This window comes from Trematomus bernacchii, unplaced genomic scaffold (genome assembly GCF_902827165.1).
Source record: "Trematomus bernacchii unplaced genomic scaffold, fTreBer1.1, whole genome shotgun sequence".
Taxonomy (NCBI): Eukaryota; Metazoa; Chordata; class Actinopteri; order Perciformes; family Nototheniidae; genus Trematomus; species Trematomus bernacchii.
In genome coordinates this window covers 1,142,563-1,165,141 of record NW_022987582.1, presented here as the reverse complement: position 1 = coordinate 1,165,141, position 22,579 = coordinate 1,142,563, and the positions used below count along the sequence as shown (strand labels likewise).

The window sequence follows — 22,579 nt, the reverse complement described above, 5'->3', positions numbered from 1 at the left end:
GTGGTTTGAATGTTTTGATATTAACCACAGGCCCAGACGCATTCTCACAGCCTCTCCCTCACCACACACCACCTTTAAGTATTTTACTTCTTTGAAAGCCATCACTTTCTTTTCTCTCCCCTCTTTGGCCCATTCAGAAACGTCTCTCTCCCCCCTAGTACCCCTCCTGTTACCACTTCTGTTCACGCTCCCCTTGGTGGTTATGGGGAGACCCCTTAACCCTGCTCTCATAGTAAACAAAGAACACCAAAGTATACGAGTCCTTACAATAACACACAAATTCTCCTGCAGAACCATGAAACACAGGTTTTTACTCTCACTTCACCTCCCCTCCATCCTTTCAGTCCATTAGCCTCCTGATGTTTTTACACACCCTAAACTCTCTTTTGGGAGAAGAATCCACTCGCCCTGTAGCACTCATACAATCACCAACGCATGAATGCACACTCTTGACTTTTACTTGCATTCTCTCTTTTCATTTTACATTCCTATTTGTGTCTTGTCGGCAAGCTCTTTCTATTTTAACTGTACTGCAACATCCCATAGCTGCACACAGGCACAAAAGTCCCTCTGTGTGTGTGTGTGTGTGTGCGTGTTGTCCACTCATTGTTTATACTGGTGAACATCTAGTTAGATAAGAGGCCCAACATGTTTATGTCCTGCAGAAATATTTACAACCATTAGAGATAGCATTCTACACACATCTGGGCAGATTTACAATGTTACTTGGAAACATCAGGTCACCTACGTACACTGACACTCAAGCGCCCACCGGCATACCGAATCAGTATAATCAGGGGACTTTGCTAAAACACACGCCTTTGTATAAGAGACTATATTGTTCATGAATAACACAAATATAAGTCTCTTTCAGCAGCGTGAAACTGCGGCGGAGCGTACCAAATAAAGTTTCATGAGCTGGTTTCACACTTTACTAAAAAAGAAACAACGGATGATCCTTATGAGTGCCTTATGAGTGCCTTGTGACATGACTGCGATACACATTCCTTTTAACACACACACACACACACATAGTTAAAGTGTGAAATTCAGCAAATGTCAATGACCGCATGCTCTGACACTTTTAAGCTTTTAGTTACACTTTGTCGCAGAGACTGGTTCACATGGGAAATGTGTGTGTGTGTGTGTGTGTGTGTGTGTGTGTGTGTGTGTGTGTGTGTGTGTGTGTGTGTGTGTGTGTGTGTGTGTGTGTGTGTGTGTGTGTGTACGTATACGTATACACTGGACTACTCCCTTGCTCTTGTCCCTGCATTGTGACTATGAATGTTCCAGCTGTTTGTGACAGCTGTGTGAGTGAAGAAAAATCCACAAAAGACAAGAGGAACGAATCAAAGAAAGGGAGGAGTGAAGACAGGATGATTGTAGAGCTGACAGAGATTAAAGTTGGAAGGAAATCTGAGAGCTTTATGTGCGGCATGCAACAGAGAGTGTGAGTGTGTTCGAGCCAGATGTCTATCAGAGGGCTGTAAACCTCAGCGGCTTTTCGACCAGACAGCATGGTTGCGGCTTCCCACAGCAATGATACCTGATGAAGCCAAGTGTGTGTGTGTGTGCAGCAGCGGAAGAAGTATGCTGAAAAAAACACAACAATGAAAATGACCATGATATAATTATAAAGAACCTACACTCATAATGTTACTTATATAAAAGCACAAAAGTAAAATCAGCAACATGTTGACATGCTTATTTTGTATTCCCACATCTGTCTGTTAAATATGAAGCTAATGCAAAGCAGTTATGCTGATGATGACACAGCTTTATTTCCCACTGAAACCAATTGACCGGTATAATCCCATCAGTCTCACGAGCTGCCTTGAGGATATAAATGGTTGGATGGAATAACACTTCCTCTAAATGAAAGCAAGCCTAAGTTATCCTATTTCCTCCATCCAAGTGATAACAAACACTCTTGGCAACCTGTCCATTCTTACTAAAGCTCATGCTAAAAAACCTTGGTGTGATATTGGATTTCACCTTTGCGCTTGACAAGCAGGTTGATGTAGAAGTCCAAACAGACCATTCCAGGTTCATACTTTCGCCAGTATCAAGCTGTTTCTCTCATTCACCTCTATATCCTTCCGCCTGGACTACTCAAACTCTCTGCATACAGCAACAGGTCCAGAGCCCTCAGCCAGGCTTCTGACAGGTACCCAGAAGATGAACCATACAACCCTTTTTGTGGCCTCACTCCACTGGCCACCAGTACAGTTCAGGATTGTTTTCAAGGTTATGTGTTGCCTGCTATTCTACCAATAGAAAAGCATCCCTCCCCCTATCAGCTCAGCCCTCTCCAATGCCTCAAAACATCAAAGTAGTTTACACTAGCATTTAATTCCTCCTTATGTGGCGCATGTTTCACTTACTGAAGCATTAACCTTAATGTCATGTTTTGCTTCCCTCGCTGCTCTGGTCAGAGCACTTTGGTTGAATTGAGTTAGTTACAAAAGTGCTTTATGAATAAATGGGACTTGATTTGGATTGATTTGACTTGTCTGCTAGCAGCCAGTTAGCTTAGCATTGGGAAAAGCTAGCCTGGCTGTTAGCACTTTTTAGGTATCACAAAAACAAAGTACAGCTGAAGCTGAGAGTAATGCCAACTATTTAAGGTGGCTTTAAAGGAACAATGTGTGTGTGTGTGTGTGTGTGTGTGTGTGTGTGTGTGTGTGTGTGTGTGTGTGTGTGTGTGTGTGTGTGTGTGTGTGTGTGTGTGTGTGTGTGTGTGTGTGTGTGTGTGTGTGTGTGTGTGTGTGTCACAGGACTGGGGCTGTGTGAGTTATAGTCAGTATAGTACAAACCAGCAGAGTCGTGTCTGCTTGATGTTTCAGCTGTCCTTTAAGTGCAGGTATGCTAAAACTCCTTCCACTGTACAGCTCCATAAGGATTCTGCTTGAATGAGCACAAGCTCGACATATGTACACACACACACACACACACACACACACACACACACACACACACACACACACACTCACACACTCTCACTCACATTCTGTGGTCAGGCCGTGGTGGATTTATGTGAGCAGCCACTTCCAAAAAAATCTATTATTTCCATATGGTTCTAATACACTTGATCCCTGCCAAAGCAGCACAGACTACATGTGTGTATGTGTGTTTGAGTGTATTGAAATTGCGCTAATCTTTATCAAATCTAATTAACTTTATTCACTTTTTTTTTCGTTGGCTTTCCTCACAACAGTCCACTCCACCCTTACTTCTCCCGGGAGTGGGAGATAAACAACTGTTTTAATAGCTGGGTTATTACGTATTCGGTCAATAGTAAACTGTCTGTCTCTCTGTGTTTCTGTCCTCCAGGTGTGTGGAGGAGGTGCTTTGGGCTCCAGAGCAGAGCAGTGTGCAGCCTTTAACACCCAGGAGTTCATGGGTCGCCTCTACAACTGGGAACCTTTCACCGAGGGTGAGCTCTGAGTTAACACACATGGTCGTTTAGGGTTGAGCTGCACAGTGCTTTGTGATAATAGGCTTATTGTGAGAATTAAATGCTTGCGGAGGGGAAGGGAAGGGGGGTGAAAAAGCGCCAGTAAAATGTGTGAGTAAGTGAGTTAAATGTTGCTCTGGTATTAATGTGTGTTGGCAGGGCTTTTGCTGCATGCTCAAGTCACCACAATCCCTCCTCTCATTGCCCTGTAGTAAATGTAGCGTTGAGGGTAGTGGGAGTCAAGAGGAAAAGAGAATGACTGGAACTCGATCAGCCTTTATTCTCTGCACAAAAACACTCTCCCTCCTCTCTTTTTCCTCTCATTTGTCCAACATGTCCCATCCTCTCCTGCCAAGCTTCTCCTCCCCGCTCTGACTAAGCACACAGATTCCTACGGAGTGAGATAAAGAAAGAAAGAGAAAGACAGAGAAGGGGAGGTGAGAGGTGATGGGATGCAAGTGTTTTGTCACATGACCGCTGCGAGCAAAGTGAGAAAACGTGGCTTGTGTGTGTGTTTCTTTGTTTTTCTGTACTCTTATGAAGTTATGAGTGCATCCTTGTGTTTGTTTACTCTCTTGTTAAGTGTACAATAGTTCAACGCAGTGGTGATTGTGTCTATTTATCTTTCTTTTCCAATGCTTGAGGAAAAGAAAGAGACTAAACAGATATTTGAGGTATTAGAGAGAGAAGGGTGTTGATAGAGAATATATTACATGGGGGTTTTGGGAGTGAGAGATTGTAGGAGGGGAAGAGAGAAACACAGCTGTGGGATATTATCAACAGTATTTGTCATTAGACTTGACTTATGTGTATAAGTCTCTGTGTATTTACACAATGAGCTTATTGGCAAGTGTGCTCTCACTGTCAATGAATGGCTTAATGGATCTGAGATGGTATGTGGAAAAATGTTTGTGTATCTGTCTGTCCATTATCCACTTGTGATTACTGTATCAGCTGGCGTGAATTCCTCAGCACACACACTGTGAGAGAGTAGAGCCAGATACACTAGATCAGCAATGCCAACCCCATACAGTACTTACGTTTCTTTGTCTTAAAACATAAATAACACTTACTGTATGTCAAAAATTAAAAATAAATTAAAAACACATGGCATGTATCACAAATGCTTGCTTTGGATACATTTGGCTACAATATCTTTAATTGTAGACTTATAAGAGGCATCACATAAAATCTTAGCCTAGCTTGTTAGCCCTAGTTAGCGTGGGAGCTTCGAAACAGGGGGGCATGTTTCAGCAGCCAGGCCCGCCACAATTGTGCCTCTTTTCCCATATTTGGACTACACGTTAGCAGCCTGAATTAGGCTCCGCCCACTTTGGGCTTTACATTAGTTCTGCAGAAAACTATGGGTGACGTCACGGACACTATGTCCATTAATATACAGTCTATGTGATAGACACATTTGTCTAACAGTATTTATTGCCAACCCGTACATGCAGGGGAATTTGAAATCGTTAACTGCCTGTTTATATGATCGTGAGGATCCTGATTGACCTATTGTCCCTTTTAACTCAGTAAGAGCTGGCAATCCCCTGTGACCCTGCAAAGGATTACGTTTATAGATAATGGATAGATGACATCACTTTTTCCCATTACTTGTGTGAAAGGTCAACACTGACAACACAGATGCAGTTTATCTTAAAGGCTGTACTGATTTATTTTGGTTTCATCAGAGAAGCAACCTTTGAAGATCTATACAACATGTGCTGCACATCTATACTATCTATAGTCATGGCTGGAGCCTAACTGTCTGCATAAACACACATGGGGCTTCCCTTTCACCCACCTCTGTTCTCTCTGCATGTTTGTGAGGGGAAAGAGTAAGATTACTGTATTTATACTGAATTGACATGCTCCTAAATTCTCTCTATCTGCTGTGTGTCCTTGCCCTCTGCTCCACTCTGGCTTATTTTTAACCAGCGTGTCCTTGAGATCTGCTGAGAAGGGGAGAGGAGGGGAAGAGAAACAGAGACAACCTCTTATGTTGTACATGGGTAAATCATGGTTCTAGCATCACTAAAACAACATAGTTCCATTATTTTTGAGGATTTTTTTGAGCCACCAAATGGCAGATTTCACATTAATTGGTGGTGACGCCCCCGATGGTTTGATACAGTACTGTGTGTTTTAATGGCATGCAGCTGCACATGACGTCAGCTCGGTCAAACACACTCGATCCGCGCTGGAGATGATCCTTTTCCACTCTGCTAAGTCAACTGTTTACTTCAGTCTGCTCCCATTGGCTACAACCCAAAACTTCATATCTAGCTTCCCATCAACACACTGGAGGATGCGAGGAGTGTGTGTGTGTGTGTGTTTCGACATCCAGTGGGGTATTAGTCATTTCGCTCCAGTTGCACTCATCTGTTTAGGACTTCCTACAACACTGCATACATTTCCCATAAGTATTTATATTAACCCGTGAAGTCAGCTCTTGCTACTTGGTGTGTCTTGTCTCCAAGGTGATGGCCCTGTTATGTATGTATGAAACGTGTTGTGGCCTACGGTTGAAAGTGGAAGCTTAAACTGTAAAGCTGCCCCTTTGGTTATTAACCACAGATGGGATTCATTTTGGTGGTGATGTTTCCCCTTACAAGCTGGGCTCTGAATAGTGGTACCTCCCATTTGTAAGCGCTGCACGTGCAGGTGTTGTTTTACATGAATATTCCCTTTTTTTCTGGCCTCATCCCCTCTCTGCTCACCCCATTCTCCCCTCTTCCTGTCCCGCTGCCTCTCTCTTTCTCTCTCCCAGTTGGAGTTTGTTTAGACGGAGAGATAGTGGGGAAGTATATTTAGAGAACATATATTCCACTGTCTGAACACTAAGCTCAGAGAGGGAGAGAGAGACAGTGGAAGAGAAAGAGAGGCCCGAGATCGAGGCGAAGAGAAAAGCAGGGTGAAGTAGCTAGAGATAAATGAAAGATGAAGGCGCTTCAGAAGCATTAAAGGTGAGAGCACTTGAACATGACTTCAGGGCAGGAAGACGAGGAGATGAAGAGTGTGATGAGGAGGAAGCATAGAGACCTCTCTCTCTATGAGTGGCAACTTGTCTCCCCCTCTTTTCTGTCACTGTCTCCAGTCTAATCTCTCAATGATAACTTTGACGGCAGAAAGAAAGAACAAAGGTGGAGAGAGAGAGAGGGGGGGAACACTGACCCTTTTCTTTATAGACATGTACTGTGTGTCTGTTGCTGCAGCTAGTAGCAACATATCTGTGTGTGTGTAGCTTTAGTTTGAAAAGGTTTGGCTCATTTATATGGCACACACATTATTGAACAGTAGTAATATGCAACAACATTCATGTGTAAATCTATTAAATAAATTGGATACATTTGTATTCAACATTGTTTAAAAAGACGATCCTTTTCTAATCAACTATAATCAGAGTAAAGGCAAGGCAATTTTATTTATATAGCACTTTTCAGCACGTGGCGATTCAAAGTGCTTTACACATTAAAAGCAAAAGACAAGTAAAGGATTGCAGGATGCTGCTGAGCATTGGAGTCATCATCAGATATATATCTATAATAAAGATAAGCAGATAACACCCCTACTTTTTTTGAATAGTTTCCACATATTGATGACATATTGTACAATTTTCATGAAGCATTTCCTTTCTGATGTTTTATAGGCCCTCAAATTCACTTAAAGCTCCCATGTCATGCTTTTCCGGTTATTACCCGTCCCCTTGTGTGTTATGAAGGTTTTTATGCATGTAAACGGTGTGCAGAGTCAAAACCCTCAAAGTACACCCTGTAGCGAGTAAAACTCTAACACAGAAAATACCTCCCCAAAAGGCCTCGTTGGAGATTTCTCATTTTCCATTGTTTACTTCCTGGGTATCGCTACGTAGGGATACCCAGTAGCCACACCCAGAGCTATGGCCGCACCCTCTGCCAGCCTTTCACGAAACAAAGCTTCCCAAACCTTTCAGCGATTCATGCCGGATATGTACAGCGTAGGGCACGGAAGAACGATGCTGTTCCTACTTTGTTTGGACCAGCGGGAGATTCGGGGACACAACCTGTAAGTATTCATTGTTGTTTGTGTATTTATGATGTTTGACGATGAACAAACAAGGTATCTACCACGACTGTTTAAATGGGTAAACGTTTTTCGGGCCACTACGTTGGGATCGCGGAGAAATGCTCTCCGCAGACCCATGCTCACAGCGTTATAAACCTTTTTCTTACTCAATATCAAGCCACACTTATTGTTTTTACTTCGGCTGTGAGTGTTTGTGTGTGCTCAGGATGAGTTTTGCTTGTTCTAGCTGTATCTGTATCGCCGGCACGGAAGCCTGTCTCGCTGCTCCTCTGCTCCGAGCAGCTGCTCGAGCAGCAACGAGCCTCTCACGTCGCGTGACCAATCAGAGCACACTGGGCTCACAGGGAGGGGGGGGGGGGGGGGGGGGGGGGGGGGGGGGGGGGCGAGCTCCAACAAGCCGTTTAGGACAGAGAGTGAATACCGGTGAATACACATACTTTACAGAAACCAATGTGATTTTGGAAAATTGCACAGTATAAATCTATTCTAGTATACCTCAACAATGGAATTATGATCAGTAGAAATGGCCATGACATGGGACGTTTAATCCATATTTTTCTGTCACTGCTCCCTAAACTCTAAAGTGTCGTGCAGTCTTTGTTTACTTTTTTTAAAGGGCCACTTCCACATTTTAGGGTTATATTTATAAGCACATCTTGTAACTGGTACATCAAGCCTTCATCAATCGCTTCGTGTGTAGGACTTCCTGACCACTTCCAGCCACTTAATGAGATAAATATACTACCTAATGTCCACGCATCAGGATGTCTAACTCTCAAAGGCACAAACATCTGTCAAACTGTTTTTTGTCAGGACTCACAACATGGTCCATCCCGGATCTAGATATATTTTGTAAATCTACTTAAGAAAATGTGTGGTGGTTTGGTGCTGTCCACATAAAATTGGAAAGCATCAAAAATAATGAATTTGCAGTCCAGTCTTACTAATCCTTCTTGTCAAAAGGCTGTTTTCTGTTTTCACATATAATGACTACTTATATTTACCCCTTGCTAAGGGTTGTTTCACTACAGTTCGAATATTCAAGTAAACAAGATTCTGTGAAAGCATATGGAGTCACTTTGAGTTCACAAAAGACTCCTCAGTTTCTGCATTCTCTCTTGGACACACAAGGTGAAAGATGGGGTCAGGTATTTGACCTTTAGTCTTTGTCCTGGGTATCTCCTATGAGCATCTTGACTTTGAAGATGGTAGGGCTTTGAGTTACTTGCTGCTGATGGCCTATTGAAATGGGAGGGGTCTCTTCCCATAATGGTCTTTAGTGTTATATTTCAAGGCCTCAAGGTTTAAAGCATAGAATAATGCAACCTTAAAAATAGTTTGACTACAAGGTGTCATGCTGTTCATATTTTCTTAGAATTCAATAGTGGGCACACCGCAAAATACGACACCGCAGAGAGAAGCCACACATTCAGAAGCACAGTATATCTCCTTTAACCCCTCAACTCCCAGTGACAGAAACCCCTCCCTCCCCTCTCGACTAAATCTATGGCCCCTTACTCATGCTATGAGCTCATGTTTATAGCTCTATTTTACACACACCAGCGCTATACACACAGGCACACACTCGCTCTGCCCAGGGCCTCTAACCCCTGTTAGACCCCCAATCTCTGACCTCAGAGAGGATGACGAACAGTGGAGCCGCTCAATCCCTTCCTGTCTTCCTCTATCTCTTTTATCTTCTTTAAAGGAATAGTTGGGAGATATGCTTATCCGTCTCTTTTCAAGATGAACAACTTAAAGATCATTTCATGTCTGTGTGTTTATAAGTGCTACATTGATGTAAAAATGCTTCTCTAACCTTTTCCGACTTTCAGTAGAGAGTTTGTTTTTCAAGTATCAGAATTGCTGCAGCAGAATGAAGCAAGCAGGCGTACTTCCAAAGATTCTGAACTATTTATTCATACCTACTTATTGTATTTCAGCACACAGACACACATTTCTCCACATGTTTTACTTGAACCCCTTTTCCCTTGTGAGATCCTCTGTATTCTCCACTCGTTTATTTCTCTGCTTATTCTTTCAGGACTGAAAGTCTTCAATTTCCTCTTTTACCTTGAAGCTCTTTTCTCTTATTCTTTTCTTCTGTTCTCTTATTTCAAAGTCTCTCCCTGCTGTGTTTACCCACTGGGTTACTTTCATAAATCAAGCCTCCCTCAGGCTGATGTTTACACCTCTCCTCTGGGTCTGTATCTCCTGAGCAGCAGAGGGAAATAGGTAATGACTCTGCTGCTTGTCTGGCTGTCGGGGAAGCCACATGGAAAGACATTCATCGCCCAGCAGGGTCTTCTCTACGCCAGGCAGACGCAGAGAAAAAGATCTCCCATTAAAACACACCTTACAATACTTTGTGCAATAATCCTCCTTTTCTCTGTATTTCTGCTGCAGTTGGTGCGGACAAACAGTGCGAGCTGACCTGCAGACCTGCTGGCTATCGTTTCTATGTCCGCCAGGCCGAGCGCGTCAGAGACGGGACCCCCTGCTTCAATGTCAGCACCAACGACATTTGTCTAGAGGGACAATGTCTGGTAAGTGCATTTAAATGTGCATGTGAGTGAGGGCTTTGTGCTCTCAGGTGTCTGAGCCCAAGTTCATCCTGTCTAGCTGGAGCTGACAGAGTCCAGAACCTCTTTCACGTCTGGAGGCTGATTTAAGGCTGGCATTCAGACTCAGAGTGTCTCCAGTCTCATTTATTACCCTGCTCTGGGCCTCTGTTCTCTTTGTTTTTTCCTCTTTCTCTCATTTGTACTCTTTGGTTTACGCTTATTCCACGCTTCTCCTTTTGGCATGAATCTGGGCAGCAACAGTTTCCAATTTACTCAAACAACGGTGAAGTAAACACTGGCGATGGATGTGAAATTTCAACCACATTGGAATAGCTTTTCCCCGCTCTGTCCCCACCCCCTCTCTTGTTCCCCTGAGCCACTTTTCCCCCCCTCATTGTCAGACCCTTCACTCATGTCTTTTCACCTTCCTCTCCTGCCAGACCGAGGGTTGCAATGGGGTGCTGGGCTCCGGCTCTGTGATTGACAAGTGTGGAGTGTGTGGTGGGCGGGAGAGCTCCTGTCGAAAGGTGACGGGAAGCTTCCAAAATGTCTCGGTTCCCCTTGGTTACCACAAGATCCTGGACATCCCGCCAGGAGCTACATTCATTAACATCACGGAGAGACGCGCCAGCCCTAATTACCTGGGTACGAGCTAATAGACACAAACAAAATCATGCACACATGGTTTAGGATTTCTGGTTTCAATACCGGTTCCAACTGCAGTAAAAAGTGAGGCATGGAAATTGTAGATTTGGGAAATAGATTTGGCCTTTGAGCAAGTGTGTGCTGGCTTGGAAAAGAACTGTATATCTGGTTAGAGCCCATGAAGAACCAGTGAAGTGTGTGAGTGTGAGTGTTTGCCCGTCTGTTTGGTAATAAGACCCCAAAGTCTGTGTATGTTTAAGCTAATGGAGGTTTCTGAAGAAATCACTACTTTGTAGACTATACAAGTTTTAAAATAATAAAATAAAACGTAATTCTTGCTCCATTCTTCATGTCTGCCTTTCTAACATGCCGCCCCAATTTCCCCAGCCATGAGGAGTGGCACGGGGGCTTCAGTGGTGAACGGGCGCTGGGCTGTGGACCCTCCAGGGGAGTACCAGGCAGGAGGGACCAGCTTCACTTACAACCGACCTAGAGCACAGGCGGAGGGGGAGGAGGAGAAAGGAGAGTCCCTCGGGGCTCCAGGACCCACCACCACACAGCTCCAGCTATATGTAAGTACACTGTTTATTTGAACCCTGTAAGCAAACATGAGTCCGGGCATGGCAAAATGAATTTTATGATAAGAATCACACACGTACACATACTGTGTACACATGTGCATAAACATGTATTTCACCTCTCTATAACTGTATTGTTGAAAGCCTGAGGCAATGCTCCCCTGCTCTGTTAGAGGGGGATAAAGGCAGCTATACTCATGCTTAGCTTGAGCCATATCAGACTATCCACAGCTTAATAATAACAACTCTAACCTCAGGCTAAGATCTTATTAAAGAATAGAAGGCATCTGCAGCTTTGATTACAGGAGCTACAGGGAAGGATGGGGGATACAAATAGCAAGCGTCCACCAAAGCCAGGGTTTGTTCTGCAGTGGAATCTCTTGCATTTTTTAAGGCTTTATGGTATTTTGAAATAAGACATTAAAAGACTAAAAGTCTATAACCTCAGCAGTGCACTATGAGGCTGTACTGCTCATTAAACACTGCTTAATATATTGTTGAATGGAAAAAGAATAAAAGACAAGTCTGCCTAGCAACTGAAGGAGGAAAATTAGGTTTTGCAGTTGTGACTGTTTTAGGACATCTCATGTTGTCCTGCTCAGCTCATGTTTACTCAGAGTTTAGGTGAGTCTCCGGCTACCGCTAGCATTCATCTTATTTACCTTATCTTACTATCACATTAGTGTAGCAGACGAGAAAGGTCAAGTAATGCTTAATGCTTATTTTAGCTTAGCATGAAAACAGAAAATAGCTAGTCTTATTTTGTCAAAAGGTAACACTATCTACCTGCCATCATTTCTAAAGTTCACAGATTGACTTTAATGCATCAATATTCATGTGCATATCATTTGTCTCTGTCAATATAAATCAAACACACTGTAAAAACACTTAATAGATATTTATACATGCACATACTGTACATAGTCATATAGTCCAAGAATATATGTTCAGTGTTTATTTATTTGCACTATTCTTATAGTTTACATTCAACGAACACCTTCTCTTTTATTTGGATATTTTATTTATATTGTTGGTGCTTCTTATAGAGGCCTCTTTTATTTGTTTAAACATTTATATATATTAACTACACCTATTTTCCCCCCTACATAACAGTCCTTTATATTCTTAATGATTATTTGTTTAGCTTTGTTGCCCTAAGTCTATTTTTGTGGACATTAAGATCAATGCTAAGCTCCTCTTATGTGTACAATACTCGTACTAGTTGGGATTCTGAATACAACTTTTTTTAATTTTTTATCTCTACAAAAACCTAAGCGTAAAAACTACAGGTTATGGTTTTAAAAAGATGATGTGTTCTGCATTAATCCCTTCATTGTCATACGGATAAATTGATGATGGGAAATTTGAATCACCAAAGTAAAAAGGAGTCATCCTCTGTGGAGTGTATGTACCAAGTTTACATTAGTCTATTTTATAGTTATTGATAAACGTCCCTTTGGATCAAAGTGCTGCATTGACCAATTGGCTGCCTGAATTACAATGCCATCTCAAGCAAAATATAGCAGATCCAAATGTTGTTGCCATGGGACTCCAGCTGATTCAGTTTAGATGACCTTGGCTATGTTAAGTTGTGTAAGATGGTCTGCAGGGTTTAATAATAAGAAGGGGGGGGGGGGCACATAGTGACAAGCACACACCCTGCTGAGGCATCTGTGAGCTTGACAGTGGTTTTCTGCCAGCGCCTTATTCACTTTTCTGTGGCTCATACTGACTTCTTAGTACACTTCTCTATGGGGATCTATAAAGCTGTTTTCGGGTGTTCCTTCTCATTGGCTGTTTTTCAACTCTTGTTCTGATTCTTCTCTCACCCTGTCTTGCTCTCTAGATCATTTTCCACAAGGAGAACCCAGGCATCGATTATGAGTTTTATATTCCTGTGGAGAAGAAGGAGGTGGAGAGGGAAAGGGTGACGGAGAGAGAGAGGGAGACACCCAGAGAGAGGCCGAGGGAGACACCCAGAGAAAGGCCGAGGGAGCGAGACCCAGGGAGGGCCCCTCTTCGCAGTACGTCCATCGCACTTCCTGATTTTCTGTTTTTGACAGCTGTGCTTTCTGCATGTTGTACACAGAGACAGTCGTGTTCAGCACATAGTTCAATCTTGTCAGTGGCAGAGGGGAACCCTTAATCAAATATCTCAACATTCATTCTTTCCAAATGACTCGGGGAAACACTACTGTGAAACCATGAGAGTGATTGATGTGTTTATGTATCAGGATGGGTGTGGTGCTAGGATTGTTGTGCAAGTGTGTTTGTGTGTTTGTGTATGACCTACATGGGAGGCTATCTGGCTCACATGTTCACTGTCATGAGACACTGACCTCATCATGACATCAATAGCATCTGACTCACTGCTTACTCCCAATATTTAAACATATTTTGCCTTTTTATCACACTTTTCTCACTGCTCTTTTCTCCTCCTTGTGTCTGTTTCCCAATGTTCACTCTCTCTTCCCTCTTTCTACACTTTCTCGATGTGGGACCATTTTTGGATTTGGTTGAGCATTGTGATTAGTAATTGTAGCTAATAAGGGGGAACTCTGGGTAATTTACTATGCCTATTTGGGGTGGTTGTGTGAGATATCTGTTTGGCTTTTTCTTCATCCAAAATATGCCCCATATATGTTTGATAATTTTGGATCAGACCCACATGCTGATTTGTATTTAATTTGAAATGTATTTATGATGTGGTATATGTCCATTGTTTTTCTGTTGTCTTTTATGTAACCCTTTTTTCATCTACATTTCTGGTTTAAAAAAAGACATGTATTGTTCAAAACAAGTTGTTACATCAGTATTTTTTCTTTTCTTCTTTCCAAGGTCCTCTAACTGTGTCAGTAGAAGACCCTCCTCCTGCTCCTCCTATTTCAGTCCCATCCTTCCCCTCCTCCTCCTCCACCTCTGTGTTTTCTCCCCCCATCTCGGACCGATGGACACCTGAGAGGTCACGTCCCCGAGCCTCTGCCCCCAATAGGAATGCTCGGATCCCCCCTCGCACCGACCTGCCACCGGACACTCAGTCGCCATTTGTGTGGAGGAGAGGAGAACTCACAGAGTGCTCTGCTTCCTGTGGCAAAGGTCAGAGTTCAAACACTCCTATTATAACCTAATATGCATTGTATTTCATTGCTTTATGCTTTATGCTTAACCCAATTGTGGCCCTACTGGAATTTTTTTATTTTGATCATCCATCAAACCGTTTGACTGGAAGTTTGTTATTTAAAAAAAACTTTATTCTGTCTTTTAGCACATAGGACATTCATTATATATTTGGAAAAATACAGAAGTGTCCTACTAGTAAATATAGTATGACAATAAGAGGGCTGAATCCCATACACTACAAAAAGCTACATCAATGATTTGTGTGTATGAACTCATAACAAGTTGAACATCAAGGATATAACAGTTGTATTGTTAGATACTTTCCCAAATAATGTCTGTACCATATTTCAAGACTTAGGACCAATCAAAAACAAATGTTTTTTATATTAATAAAAAACATTACTACTTTACTTTGGATAAAGTGATGTCGCCCCCCTGTGGTTGCTAGATGCAGGTACAAGAACATGAAACTGATCTCTTTCTCTCTCTGCATCTATCCATATTTCTCTCTCTTTCTCTGCATCCATCTGTCCATCTTTCTTTCTCTCTGCATCTATCAACCTTTCTCTCTCTCTCTCTGCATCTATCTGTCCATCTCTCTCTCTCTCTCTCTCTCTCTCTCTCTCTGCAGGGTCTCAGAGCAGAGTCATTCTGTGTATAAACCGCCACACAGACGATGAAGTCCCGGAGGCCAAGTGTGACTCTGCAGCCAGGCCGCTTCCTGAGGAGGAGCCTTGTAACCCTCATGCATGCCCACCCTTGTAAGAAAACACACATTTAAAGATTCACATCATATCTTTTATTTTATATTTAACACTCTGGGAAGGGAGAACAAATATGTTTACATTGCTGATAACTACATAAAAAACACTCCTTATAAAGACATGTTTTTTTACATTAAGTTTATTTCTACTGTAAAGTGGTTGACATTATGTCACTGTGCTGGCAAATTTCATTCAATGTAATTAAAGATTACAGTCAAAAAGTATTGATAACACTTAGTATTCTTTGAGTAATTCAACTTCATTCAAGTATAAGCATAACTAATTGAAAAAAGCTGATGTTATTGTTAGTTTATACACGATTTGTTGCGATATGAAAAATGCATATTATACAGACAGACAGTTTTGGATGTTATTGAAGTAGTAGTGTGGTATTTTTCCTGTAAAATGTATTTCCAACATGTCCCTCCCTCCCCCCCCCCCCAGCTGGGAGGCGAGCTCCTGGTCAGAGTGCAGCGTGTCGTGTGGCCCCGGGGTCCAGCAGAGGCAGCTGCAGTGCAGGCAGAGCTTTGGGGACCGCTCCACCATGGTCCACCCGCAGCGCTGTGCCAACCTCACCCCCCCCGACTCCACCCAGGCCTGTCAGCTCGGCCTCTGCTCCCACTGGGAGGTCAGCTCCGACTGGGGCACGGTAGGTCACTGTGACGGGGAAATGCATCTGCTAATGGCTCTGCATATGTCAAAAAAGAAGACAAGTTATGTAGAATCTGAAATCATAACACAGAGTCTTGTGTGCATGGAGTTTCAATTTGGGCTTTGTCCTTTAAAATTCAGTCACTGTGTCTTTATCATACGTTTTTTAATTATTTTATTAGGTGAACTATTTATGGTCAGGGACAGCAGACACTTTGCCATGGGTGGGGTTAATTTATGTTTTTGAATTAAACAATTACGCATTTTGGGTAAATATGAAAATATAAAACACAATTCATCATAAAGAAAGTTCCAGCCAACCAACAACTTTTTATAGTTTCACATACACATCATTTATTTATAACTAAACATATTCTTGTTTACGTTTTCCTGGTGCACAACAATCTGCTCTTTGGGAACAAATACAGGATTAATTAATTGATAATCAACATTCAAACTGTTTTTTCAAGTAGTATTTCTTCAACTCTAGATTCTAATTAAGGTAATGTGAATGATTGACGTAAAATCCCTCAACTGTACGCCCTTTCTTTATCCGTCTCATTCTTGTTTGTCCTCCCTTCACTTGTCACAGTGCTCAGTGGACTGTGGGGTTGGGAGGAGGACGAGGAGTGTGCTCTGCGTCAGCGATCAAGGCAACGAGGTGAAAGAAAAAGAGTGCAGCACCGGGGCCCGCCCACAAGGAAGTGAGGAGTGCAACATGGGCCCCTGTGTAACCAACTGGTACTTCACGGACTGGTCCAACACTGTGAGTACCTCGCAGAGGCAAGAAAAGAGAAACATCACAGCACTTAACAGTAATCCGCTACATGATATTGCACTTTGTCCCTCAGTGTTCGGCGCAGTGTGGCCCCGGGGTGCAGAAGAGGGAGTCGGTGTGTCTGACTCGAGGAGGGGTGAGAGAGGGAGGTGGAGGAGGGGACTGTGTTGGGGACAAACCAGCAGAGATGAAGGCCTGCAACGGGGGTCCCTGTTTGGCGATAACCATGTGGTACAGCAGCCCCTGGTCACAGGTAGGACACTGGGGATGAAGAATGAATGAAATACATGAGGAATGGAGGAAAAATAGATTTGAATGTTGATGCTTTTTGATGAAAGTTTTATTAAAAATGAAATGAATTTTTACATATTTAGTTTTCTTTGCCTTTCAGTTTGTTTCTGTTTTGAGTTTCTAGTTTAAAGACATTGTTTTGTGTTTGTACTATGAGTTTGATGAAAAAGTTCATAACCAAAATGTTGCATTTTCAATAATGTTGTTTTACATTATACAAAGAATTAAAAAAATGTTATTCTTTAGATTTTAATTAAATCATATGAGATTTAATAAGCAGTTAATGTTGTCTTTATGTAGGCATATATAGTTTTAGTTTTTTAGTTCTGAAGTAAAAGAGACTTCCTCTTACAGTTACAAATATTGTATTCCTGGTTTTAAAATGTATTTTCTCTCTCCAGTGTAATGTCCCCTGTGGTAATGGAACTCAGCGACTGGACGTCATTTGTGTCCAGAAGATGGGGAATGATTTTACTGTCGTACCAGCCAGTGAGTGCGCTCATCTGGACAAGCCTGCCGCGGTGCAACAGTGTGAGATGGGAGAGTGCGAGCCTCTGTGGTTCACAACAGAGTGGAGCGCGGTGAGAGACGAGGGGCAAACAACACTGGAAGGGACAAGTCTATAAATTGTGATGTGTTTTTATTTACAACTGTAGTATTTACATTCTCTATGCCTTTGTTCTCAGTGCTCACGCTCTTGTGGAAAAGGCTTACAAATGAGGGAAGTACGGTGTCTAACGCCAGAAAAAAGGCACAGCCATGAATGTGATTCGGACAACAAACCTGAACGGGAGCAAATCTGCAACACAATACCCTGCAGCCCCCAAGTCTCAGGTGGGTGTGTTTGTGTATTTTAAAACTCACCATTAGCAGATGCCATGGCAATAAGCTCATCTTAACGGGATCCACACCTGTCTTACAATACATTACTCATCCCACGATTAACATATATTGCATCAATGTACAGAAAAGGCCAATTGTATCCAACTCAGAGCCAGAGAACATATCATTTAATATAATACAAAACAAAAGATCCTTCAGAAGAATAAAGGTATATAGTTGATATGAATGAGGTCTATATATCTATTATGAAGCAAAACACTAATATAACAGAGTTATAACTCCTCCTCATTAGTTGGTCATCTGCATGCCAACAAGTGCCTTTGAATATTATTTTTAGGGGATCAATTATTTAGTTTTATTTGTTTAGGCAGATATATTAACGGATAATTATTTGACTATTTGTTACGGTCTTTTAAATTACAACATGTTAGTCCTCAGGCAGGGTAGTAGGTAATGCAAGACAAATGTTTGCGTGTACTCTAAAGTTTTATGTTATCTTATCCTTCTTCCCTCATCTTCCTCTCTCTCTTCCTCTCTTGTTTACAGATGAAAACTGCCGGGACAGACGTCACAACTGTATGATGGTGGTTCAGGCCAGGATGTGTGTCTACTCCTATTATAAGACCGCCTGCTGTGCCTCGTGTACCCAGAGTGCTCAGCGTGCCAAGAGACAATGACCAGCCAATCACAGGCAGCCCAGGTGTGCAAGAAGTCAAGGATTAGGTCAGAACAGCTGAAATAAGAAGTCTGTAGAAATTGAAAGCCCAGAGTAGAAAAGAATCTGCTAGGGTCTCAGATCAAATGTAGCTATTTTCTCCTGATTCTTCAGGTAAATCACTGTGAAAGCATCCGGTTCATTTTTCCAGTTCTCTGTACACAATTTCATATTGCCTATTTAGAACCACATATTCCACTGAGATCACTTCTGTTCACTTTGCGCGTTAGCTTTGACAGTTTTATTATGCGTCACACGGTGCCGAAAGATGCACTTGCAGTGATTTTCAACTCTTGGTGGCTTATTTCTAAAGCTGAGAGGTTTTAATGGAATGTGCTCACTGAGGACACCGCTGCGTTCAAACAGCAAATCAAGCCTTTCTTTTAGCGAGAGGATCTTAAAACAGATGTAATAAGATATGCATACCACTAATTATGAAAAGAAACGTGCTGAAGAAATAATGTGGGCTAGATAAACTGTGTATACTACGTGTGCTGAAGATCTACTGGAATAGATCTACTGTGTTTCTGTGCACTGCAGACCCCCAACTAAGCTAGAAGGATTTTATTAACTTGTCGTATGTATTTTTCTGTTTGCCAAAAATATTTCCTCATGCGTCCTCTTATTGTTCAGTTTTGGACAGATGAACCAAAGCAGGGGGGGTGACCATGGCAGTAAGTGACCAAATATGGGGAAGAAGTGAGATTCTTCCCAAACAAGAAGGTTTTTAAGACATGGATGTTAAACAAGCAGCACAGACTTGGTGCAGTCCTTTCATGTATTCATGTCAGTGACATAAACACCTAGTCTTTTTATAGAAAGCTGTTGGAGCTGCAGATATGTGTTAACTTAACAATGCTCACTTAATATCTGACAAAAATAAGGAATAATCATATTGATGGGACGGTTGTTGTTTCATACTTTCTCTTGTCAACAAACCACATGAAAAGAACATATGTTCCTCTTTAAAAACGGCTCACACTGTTTTTTTATGAAATGCTGAGAAAAAAGCGCACTTGTTCGGCGACTATATAATGCTGCGGATTAACGCTCATGCATTTATGTGTTACTTTAAAAAAAAAAAATCATGTAGCTCTATGGCAGAGAACGCTAAGCTAATTGAAGCTGCTAAGCAATGCATGTTTTCTTCATGGGATCTTTGACAATAGGAGTAATATAGAAGATCAAGTTTGGAGATGTACATTGTACAATTCACTCCTCACTGACCTAGTTTTGCATTTGAGTGATCAAAAACTTTTTAATGTCCTTCCTGTTTCCTAACCTCATCTCAATATCTTTTCTTTTTGCATCCATCATCGCCTCCCTAGGAGGGACTGATGAATCTGTCCTATGAGAAAAGGTGAAAACAGAATTAGGAAACCTCATGTCGACTGCTTTCTTACAATAGTCTTTTAATAATTGAGTTCATGATATGGATCAAATCATTCTGCTTTGACCAGGAAGTACATGTTTTGCTTTGTGAGGTGGCAACGTCTGAATGTGTGTGTTAGTACTCTTTAAGCTTTTTCTCTTATTTTTCTCTTCCGTAGAAGACGTACACACACTTAAAGGCGAGGAGTCTGTATATTTGTCAGATATGTTTTAATGTCTATAATTTCTATATTAGATAGTTGGCGCTTATGTCTTATAACTGAGTAGAGTTATCAGAAGTGTTGTTGTAGACTGCATTTATTCACATCTTACTGTTATATAACTATTTTGCATTTGACATGAGAATCGTTCCTGTGAGTATCAGATGCGTGTCTGCGTATTCGTGTGTGTTCGCGTGTGTTCGTGTGTGTGTGTGTGTGTGTGTGTGTGTGTGTGTGTGTGTGTGTGTGTGTGTGTGTGTGTGTGTTTTGCGATTGTGGCTTTGAATGTGTCTTTCTTGTCTCTAATCCCTCATAGTAAAAAATACTTTTTATATAAAAACAAAAAAGATAGTAATTTATCTATTATCTAAAGAACATGTAATTTATTTTTTTGGTTTAAGAAGCTGTAGCAAATGTTCTTTGTTACCACCAGAGTTTATACGATTGTTAATGTTGATACACAGACTTTTTTTATCATGCAAAAACAGAAAACAGTGTGAAAATTCATATCTTTAAAGCTTCATTTTAAATAAAACAACACAGAAATTAAGTGGTGTGTCATGTTTGATTTTACTCAGTAACTCAGGGTGATATTGCCAGTTTTCCTCCAAATGATGGCGCTGTTGAGTCTCAAAAACGGGCAGGGTTCAGAAATAAGCGGCTTACAGAGGAAATGTCTCCTTGTGTTTTGAAGTTTGCACTTTGTTGTCTGCTTTTATTTTGTTTTCAATGTTGATTTTTGTAGAATATTGAATAAGCACGGCTTAGCTTACAAGCGTGCCTTGGTTTTCCCAAATATATTTGGTTTAACAGGACTGTAAAAAAGCTGTCTTTATGAAGCATTGTTCTTTTATTAAATGTGGTGTGATGTCTGGTAGGAAGGAAGCATTTCAAAAGCAAGATAATCATGGAGATTATTCCAGGTCCACAAAGCATTATACAAGTTTAAGAGGTGCAGATTGAAGAGTAGGAGATAAGTGCCAATAATAAATCAAAAATAAAAGTGAGGAAAAGGAGTTTGAAAGTTTAAAGGGGCTAGCAACTTTGCTAAGTACCATAGTCCTGTTATAAGGAGCACATATTGTTCTTTAAACTTCATTTTCTTTGAAAGCTATAGTCAAGATTTACTTTGCAGTTTCAGGTTGTCAATATTAAGTATAATCAACAAATAGATGATGTTATATTATGGATTAAGGTACCCAGCAAAATAAGCCCCACCAGCTGCAACATTAAAATGATGAAAACATTTAATTAAGTACTTTTGCTACTGGTAATTTAAGTATCATACACGTATAGTATAATATACTTAAAGTACTAGTATTAACTGTTATCTCGCTGCTAATAGTGTTGTAGGCCTTGTTATAAGATTTGAAATGTCTGACTTTGACTAATACAGAGCACTTATTCCCCCACTGTTTGTATTTACAAGATGGACCAATCCGACACTGCTTTGGTTATGACCTTTAAGAAATCTGAGAATCATAAAGTTTGCTCTTGCTCTTGCGTGCTTTATAGCTGTTTCTCCTCCATCGTGCAGGGAGGCTTAACAGCTCCGGTGGCGTGCGGCCCTCTGCCTGCTCACCGTTCACATCCTCAGGGCGCTGCGTGCCTGCTCTGCCGGTGCTGCTCTTGTAAAGAAAGCCCCATGGTGTGGAGATATACATGCAAGTGTGTGTGTTGTTGTGTGTGTGTGTGTGTGTGTGTGTGTGTGTGTGTGTGTGTGTGTGTGTGTGTGTGTGTGTGTGTGTGTGTGTGTGTGTGTGTGTGTGTGTGTGTGTGTGTGTGTGTGTGTGTGTGTGTGTGTGTGTGTGTGTGTGTGTGTGTTCTGTGGGAGGGGTGTAGGCTATATGGTGAATGAATGAGGAGGGGGGTGCTTGCTCACAGAGGGCACGAGGCAAGGCAGGCAGATGGTGACCTTTTGGAGTAAATTACCATGAACCCTATGACTCTCTCTTTCACTCAATGTTCCCCCTTCCAATACCATTTGCATGCACACACGATAAATCAAAGAACATGTGTCATGCTATGTTAGTTTGTTCAGATTTAACATTGGACCCTGCCTGTCTTAACATAGGAAATAAAATGGCCCAATGTCGGCCAGTTTTCCAAAGTACAGGCTGTAAAGTAGGCCAACTCCAACCCGGAGCTATCTCTCCTTCTCTCTGTCACACATTTTACTCTGAGTGGGTGTGAGCGTGATTTTGGGCTCGGGCGTGAACAGCTGTAGTAGTCGTGACTGCGTGCACAACCAGCGGCGGCGCGCTTCGGCTTCACGTCAAGAGGCATCGCTTCAGCACCAAGGCCAGGGCTCACGGCTAGAACAATAGGCGGCTCCGCGCACGGTGTTGCCTAGGAACCGTGTGGAAAAAGTCTCCCCCACACATTGTCACTCGGGAAAATACTTTTAAAACAACTATACTACTTCTAAAAATGTCCTATAAAAATAGTATGTATATCGCTGAGTGTACGAGTAGAAGTATACTCATTATTGAGTAAGTATGGGTTAGTTTTATTTA

General features: G+C 41.8%; 1 protein-coding gene across 1 annotated transcript in view; it reads left to right on the top strand.

Annotated features, from left to right (window-relative positions):
• adamtsl4 (ADAMTS-like 4) overlaps positions 1-20,613 on the top strand; it is a 35,052-nt gene extending 14,439 nt beyond the window's left edge. Inside the window, 13 exon segments of the mRNA XM_034127645.1 lie at positions 3,334-3,436; positions 9,929-10,068; positions 10,527-10,731; positions 11,119-11,303; positions 13,156-13,333; positions 14,148-14,405; positions 15,061-15,190; positions 15,638-15,842; positions 16,437-16,610; positions 16,696-16,875; positions 17,315-17,494; positions 17,600-17,747; positions 18,303-20,613. Coding sequence (XP_033983536.1) covers positions 3,334-3,436; positions 9,929-10,068; positions 10,527-10,731; positions 11,119-11,303; positions 13,156-13,333; positions 14,148-14,405; positions 15,061-15,190; positions 15,638-15,842; positions 16,437-16,610; positions 16,696-16,875; positions 17,315-17,494; positions 17,600-17,747; positions 18,303-18,433 — 2,217 coding nt within the window. The 3' untranslated portion in view covers positions 18,434-20,613.
• Positions 20,614-22,579: the final 1,966 nt, after the last annotated feature.